This window comes from Gymnogyps californianus, chromosome 3 (assembly GCF_018139145.2).
Source record: "Gymnogyps californianus isolate 813 chromosome 3, ASM1813914v2, whole genome shotgun sequence".
NCBI classification, from domain to species: domain Eukaryota; kingdom Metazoa; phylum Chordata; class Aves; order Accipitriformes; family Cathartidae; genus Gymnogyps; species Gymnogyps californianus.
Window position 1 is genome coordinate 63,454,057 of NC_059473.1, and position 5,865 is coordinate 63,459,921.

Sequence of the window (5,865 nt, forward strand, 5' to 3'; positions counted from 1 at the left end):
GAGCTCAGGGGGGAGAGCTTTCTACAGCACGTGCCAAACACGGAGTGTACGCTACAGGATCTAAGACTGGCATCCAGGTGGTAAAAAGATCCACATTTCTTGTGGACAGAAAACACTGAGCACAGTAAGGACAGATCAGAAATGTGGGTTTCTCTTCAGCCATCTGTACGATTACAATGCAGTTCAATATTGTAACGAGTTCAGTAATACAGCAACTATAAGTCATAGGCACAAACTTCTTCAGTCTAGGATGCATTTGAAAAACTAACAAAAACCCCATTATATTAGCCTATAAACAATAAATAGCACTTTTTTTGCAAAAGATGCTGTATGGAGCTTGAGCAGAAAGTAAACGTTGTATTTCGGCATACAGCCAGACTCTCTTGATACTCGCAAACTATACATAACGTGTGATGTAGAGATCTCCATGCCCCATCCCCCAGCTCAGCAGCTACAGGCTTTTAGCCTCAATGTCTTTATAGCCGTCTCTTTCAAAATTCATGGGTGATGCCAGGTCACCCAACTTCTGCACTCACTCAAAAAACATACTGTCGCACCCAATTTATTGACAAGAATCTAAAGGTCCCCTAGAGATCAGTTTTGCAAATATTCCCTGCTGGGTAAATTGCTCATTTCAGATTTCAGTGCTGAGCGTGCTGTGAGGCTAATGCTGCTTGCTTGGCTTGAGAAGGCATTGGGCTAGGCACTGCTTAATTAGGGCTGTAGGAATAATTGATTTTCAGTTCAGTGGCTTAATAACTAACAATAATAACAATAATAACAACAACAACAATAAACAACTTGGTTCATTTTTTCAGGAGATGATAACAGCTTGTTTCAGCCTGTGGTCAAGACGGCCCAATGGCTGGGGCACCCTTTTGGGATGAGGAGGACTCAGAGTCCAATCTTTTCTCTGCCTAGTTCTGAGCAAAGGTTTGACCCAAGGACTCCCACCTACCAAAAGGGTATCCCCAGGCTAAGAAATACTCAAACATTTGCTTCCCCAGTCTTTCCCGTTAAACATATGCAGTACAAAATATTAGCATATTCAGTAGAGGCCCCTCTGGAGGGCATGCTTCCCGCTTCCCACAGGAGCGCTGGAACGGCCAGGGTGGAGAGGAAGCTCTGCCCCTCGCAGCCCGCGGGGACAGTGTGGGCACAGGGGAGCAGCTTCCACCAAAGCCACGGACGTCTGGGTGCCAAGCGCACTGAGCATCCCAGCCTGTGAGCGCTCGGCCATGGGATCTGCCGGAGCGCACTGCAGCTCCCTGCCTGCCTGCCTGCTTGCGCTTTCTTCCACTGGACACCACAGCGTGGGGACAGCGAGGGCTGATACGCACAAAGCCATGTCCCAACACGTGGCCAGGATATATAGCAAAACTGTCCTGCAAAAGCACCCCTGGGAACCCTGGAGAGATGGTGTCCCCCCTTCTGCTATCAGCCTGTACTTCTGAGAGAGGGAGATGGAGAGGACACCTAGGTTCCAGTCCAGGCTCTGATTCACCCGACTTTAGGGTACAAGGAGGGGACAGCACAAGGCACACACTTTCTCCCTAATTTTTTTATAGCCCTCCCAAATCAAATCAATACATACCAACATTTCCAAACTCTTTTATTTGGGTCAAGCTAATATTCCCAATGCTACATGTAGTTAAAGCTCATAGAAAAACATCCTCCTTTTGCTAATCAAAGCTTCTCAAAAGTTCAGATCTGGTTCTGCTCTCATGTACACCACCACAAGACAAAAGTATTTCTACTGAAGACACAAACCACCCAATGTAAACCAGGTCCAAGGCCCAGCCTGGCCACAGAATCAGGGAGAGTTTCAATTCTTCAGTTACGAGGGTGATTTTACACCAATATAATTGAAGTGGCACAGTCTGTAGCTCTGTTGCAATTGTATTGACACAGAGGAGCACATAAAAGTACAGTTAATAGGAGCTTATATATTGTAGGAATATATTTATATAGAGTACCTATAATTGGATGGATACAGACACGGAAGCACATCAACAGAGCCTCCGAATGGTGTTAAAATCACAAGGCTCCAGACACAAGCTAAGCTACAGGCCACCGCCGTGTCACTGGCACTGCCGACTAACTCAATGGTACTGATGTCCCTCATAGCCCAGGCTGCTGGGCAAGCACCCCCTGACTTCCCATTACCCAACTCTCTCTGTGTCCACAGCAGAGGATTTGGCACCTTTAGCTGTGGTGGGTCTAAACTGATGTACTGAAAGCAGCTGAAAACAAGCCCAAAGCATGAGCAAACTCTGACCTTTTGCTTTTTGACAATGAGGTAAAGTCATCCTACATGATTTGGATTTGTCAGCACTGATGTGGAAATGTATGCTCTGCCTTTTCCCCCGTACAGAGAACCAGGTGTCCGTCCTCAAGCAATAGGTTTTCAAACCTGCTTTTTAAGGGTTTGGTAGCTCTTCATTTTCTATCAAATAATCCTTCTTTATATAATTAGCACCCCTCACCAACCTCCATACTCCAAGATAGGCATCCTTCAGTGAGCTCCTGTTCACTTTTGGTGTGTCGCTGGCTTTTCCCTGGACCGCCGGTCCCTTGGCAGGTTTCTCAGCGCCGTCCTTCCCTTCCTCTCCGCTCTGGCTGTCGCCCATGGCTGATCCTTCCACTGCTGCTTCCTCAGCCCCATTCTCCTGGGAAACTGCCTCCATCGCAAACAGTGCTTGGTCCCCAGCCTGCCTTTTCCCCTCCTCTTCTCTAGCATCTTTCTCCAGGTCCTCATAATTGCTCTGCCGTCTGGTCTCAATGTACTTGGCCACGCAGTAAATGACAGACCCCAAGGTGTTGACCACAACACCGGCTATAAATAACTTTGTGGGCTCCACATCATTGAATGCCACCATGCCCACCGTGATGGTTGCTATGCTCTTCACCACCCCTACAAAGCTAGTGGTCACAGCCGAGTTAATGTAAGTGCAGTGAAGGGTGGTAAAGTTCATGGCACAGCTAATCAGGATGCAAGCAATAAAGATGCATACCATGGCAGGGTCCTTCCATCCCGGGAAGGACCAGACGTTGATGGAATCCATGCTGGCAAAGGAGCAGATGATGAGAAAAGGGGTGGCCGAAACAGCGATGGCATACTGAGCTGTCAGGGGTCCGTATTCACTGTCTACACTGGTCTTCTGAATGAGCACCAGGTAGGCAGCATGTATCAGCACGGCCAGCACGCCTGTCACATAGCCCATAGCATCCCCGGTCAGGTCACCAGCTCCTGTCGGGAGAGTCACAGAAAGAAACAAGCATGGTTTTTGCACGTGAGACAGAAAGAGAGCACCGTTTTGGGCTGGGGGGATATTTAGGAAATAGGCACCAGTGCACTTGCTGTAACTCTGAAGATTTGTCATGCTTTTCCCAAGGCTGGACACACTTACCTCTCAACAGATACATTTTTTTTGTGCGTGTGTGCTGCAAACCTACTGAATGTCATCCGCTCTCCCCCTAAATCCCACAGCCAAAATCAGATTGCATTCTCCCTTTTGTGAAGACACTACGGGAGATTTGCAGCTGAAATTGCACATACACACAGCAACGCTGGGCATCCTCTTGCCAGTGCGGGCACATGTTAGCTCCGGCTGGCCGGGCCGCCTGCCCTCCAGCCCCCTGGCGCTCCTTCTGCCCTCCTGCTGCCCCCAGCAAGGCCAAGCTGTGTGGGGCCCTCCCCTGCTGAGCACACACTCAGGCTTCTTTGCAGATTAAGCTACTCACCATGTGTGCGTGCTCGGTTCCCTGGGGCAGCCCCCAACCCGGAGTGTTGCTGGGCCACACAGAGCCAGCTTTGCCTCCCACCCCACCTACACCTCGGCTGGAAATCAACATAGGTAGGGCCCCTGGCCCCAGAGGGTTGCAGCTGACCCCAAAGGTTGCACCTACCCCTGTAAGATTGCAGTTACCCCAGTAGGGCTGCAGTTGCCCCCATGGGGTTGCACTTGCCCCCAGAAGATTAGATCTACCCCTGTAAGGACGTACCCACCCCCCATAAGACCACACCTCTATAGGGTTGCACCTTCCTTAACAGGGTTGCAATAAGGTTGCACCTACTCCCGTAAGGTTGCACCTACTCCCATAGGTTTACACCGACCCTTATAGGGCTGCACTGACCCCCATAAGGATGCACCTATATCTCCGTAAGGTTGCGCTGAGCCCTCTAAGATTGTACCTGTCACAGCGGGGCTGCATCCACCCCGCAAAGTCGCACCTTCCCCCGTAAGGTTGCGCCTGCCACAGCGGGGTTGCAGCTGCCCCCCGCGGGGCTGCACACCCCCCGTATCCTCGCACCTTTCCCCCCCGGGCTGCCGCTGCCCGCCCCGTCCCGCCCCGAAGCCCAGCCGGAGCGGCGGGGGCTGTCGGCGCAAAGGCGGCGCTGCCGTCGGGGCGCCCCGCGGCCGCCCGCCCCGTCCCGTCCCGTCCCGTCCCGTCCCTCCGGTGCGGTCGCACTCACCGGCCAGCGCGGCGCCGCAGGTGGTGATGAGGACGGCGACGAGGACGCCGGGCGAGGGCATGCCGTCGCGGAGCACCAGGGCGCCGGTGAGGAGGGTGACGAGGGGCAGGCAGCGCTTGAAGACGACGTACATGGGGAGGCTGAGGCCGCGCAGCGACCAGAGGGTGAGGGTGGACTGCAGCGTGGCCAGGGCGGCCACGGCGGCGAAGGGGCGCGCCAGGCGGGGCCCGAAGGGCGGCAGCGCCGCCAGCCCCCGCCGCCGCAGCGCCTCCAGCCCCAGCGCCGCCGCCGCGCTGCTGAGGCACTGCAGCAGCGTCAGGAAGGCGAAGTGGTAGCGGGCCAGCAGGAACTTCAGCAGGATGTTCAGCGACCCCGAGCACAGCCCGTGCGCCACCGCCACCGCGACGCCCCGCGCCCGGCCCCGCCACCGGCCCATCCTCCCCGCGCACGGCCCCGCCGCCGGGGCCCGCGGCACTGCCGCCCGCCCGGCCACCCGCCGCGGCGGCGGCGGCGGCGGCGGCGGCCGGGGGGAACGGGGACGGGCGGAGGCAGGGGGCGGGCGGAGGCAGGACGCGCTCCCGGCAGGGCGGCCGCCGCCCCCGACGTGTCCCCCCCCCCGCACCGCCCCCGACGTGTACCCCCTCCTCCCCGCGCCCCCGCCCCTCCTGTCCCCTCCCCGCCGCCGTCCCCGGTGTGTCCCCCCGCCGTCCCCAATGTGTCTCCACCGCCGCTTTCTCTGCCCCCCCTCCCCCCCCCCCTCCATCCCGCCGCCCCCGCCCCCGGTGTCCCCCCAGCTTCGCCCCGCGGTGTGCCCCGGAGCACGCCCCGGCTCAGCGGGGGTGGGAAGTCCCGTCCACCCCCCGTCGCCCGCAAGCCCTCCCAAACCCGACCGGGCGCAGGAGGGGCGGGCGGTGGCAGCGCGCACCGCTGTGCTTTCAGCCGGGGGGATAAACGCGGGGCGCCCGGCCCGAAAATAACGTGGGAGACCCGTAGGAAACCCCACGTCTCCCGGAGCGGGGAAGGTCAGTGCAAGCCCCTCCACACGTGCACAAGCAGAGCGGTACCGCTTTTCTCTCCCCAAAAGCATACGTCCTCCCAGGAAAAAGCATCCATCGAGCCTACCGGCGGCATCCTGCCTACAGCCCCCCACTTCCTCGCGTTGGGGTCCCGGCCGCCCTCTAGGCTCGCCCTCCCGCTCGCCAAAGGGAGCCCCTTCTCGGGCGGGGAACGGCGGAGAGACGGGAACCGCTGCTAAGAAATGGGGGAGAACCTGTGTCTAGCAGGGGGACTTTCCTTGAAAAGTCACTAAAAACTGGTAACCACACAGAGTCTTCGAAAGTGATGTTTTAAAGCCTGGTAAAGTTTAAATAAACTAATCCCTTCTCTCG

At 56.5% G+C, this 5,865-nt stretch overlaps 1 protein-coding gene across 1 annotated transcript; it reads right to left on the reverse strand.

Annotated features, from left to right (window-relative positions):
- Nucleotides 1–2,344: 2,344 nt before the first annotated feature.
- SLC35D3 (solute carrier family 35 member D3) lies at nt 2,345–4,913 on the reverse strand. The gene is made up of 2 exons (XM_050893333.1): nt 4,478–4,913; nt 2,345–3,250 (listed from the first exon to the last, which is right to left on the reverse strand). Exons 1-2 carry the CDS (start codon nt 4,911–4,913, stop codon nt 2,421–2,423), a joined length of 1,266 nt encoding a protein of 421 aa, XP_050749290.1. The 3' UTR covers nt 2,345–2,420.
- Between the last annotated feature and the right edge of the window lie 952 nt (nt 4,914–5,865).

Coding starts and splice junctions, on each gene's coding strand:
- SLC35D3 (XM_050893333.1), bottom strand. CDS start 4,913: ATGGGCCGGTGGCGGGGCCGGGCGCGGGGCGTCGCGGTGGCGGTGGCG. Junction 3,251..4,477: donor CTGCGGCGCCGCGCTGGCCG/GTGAGTGCGACC, acceptor CTCTCCCGACAG/GAGCTGGTGACCTGACCGGG.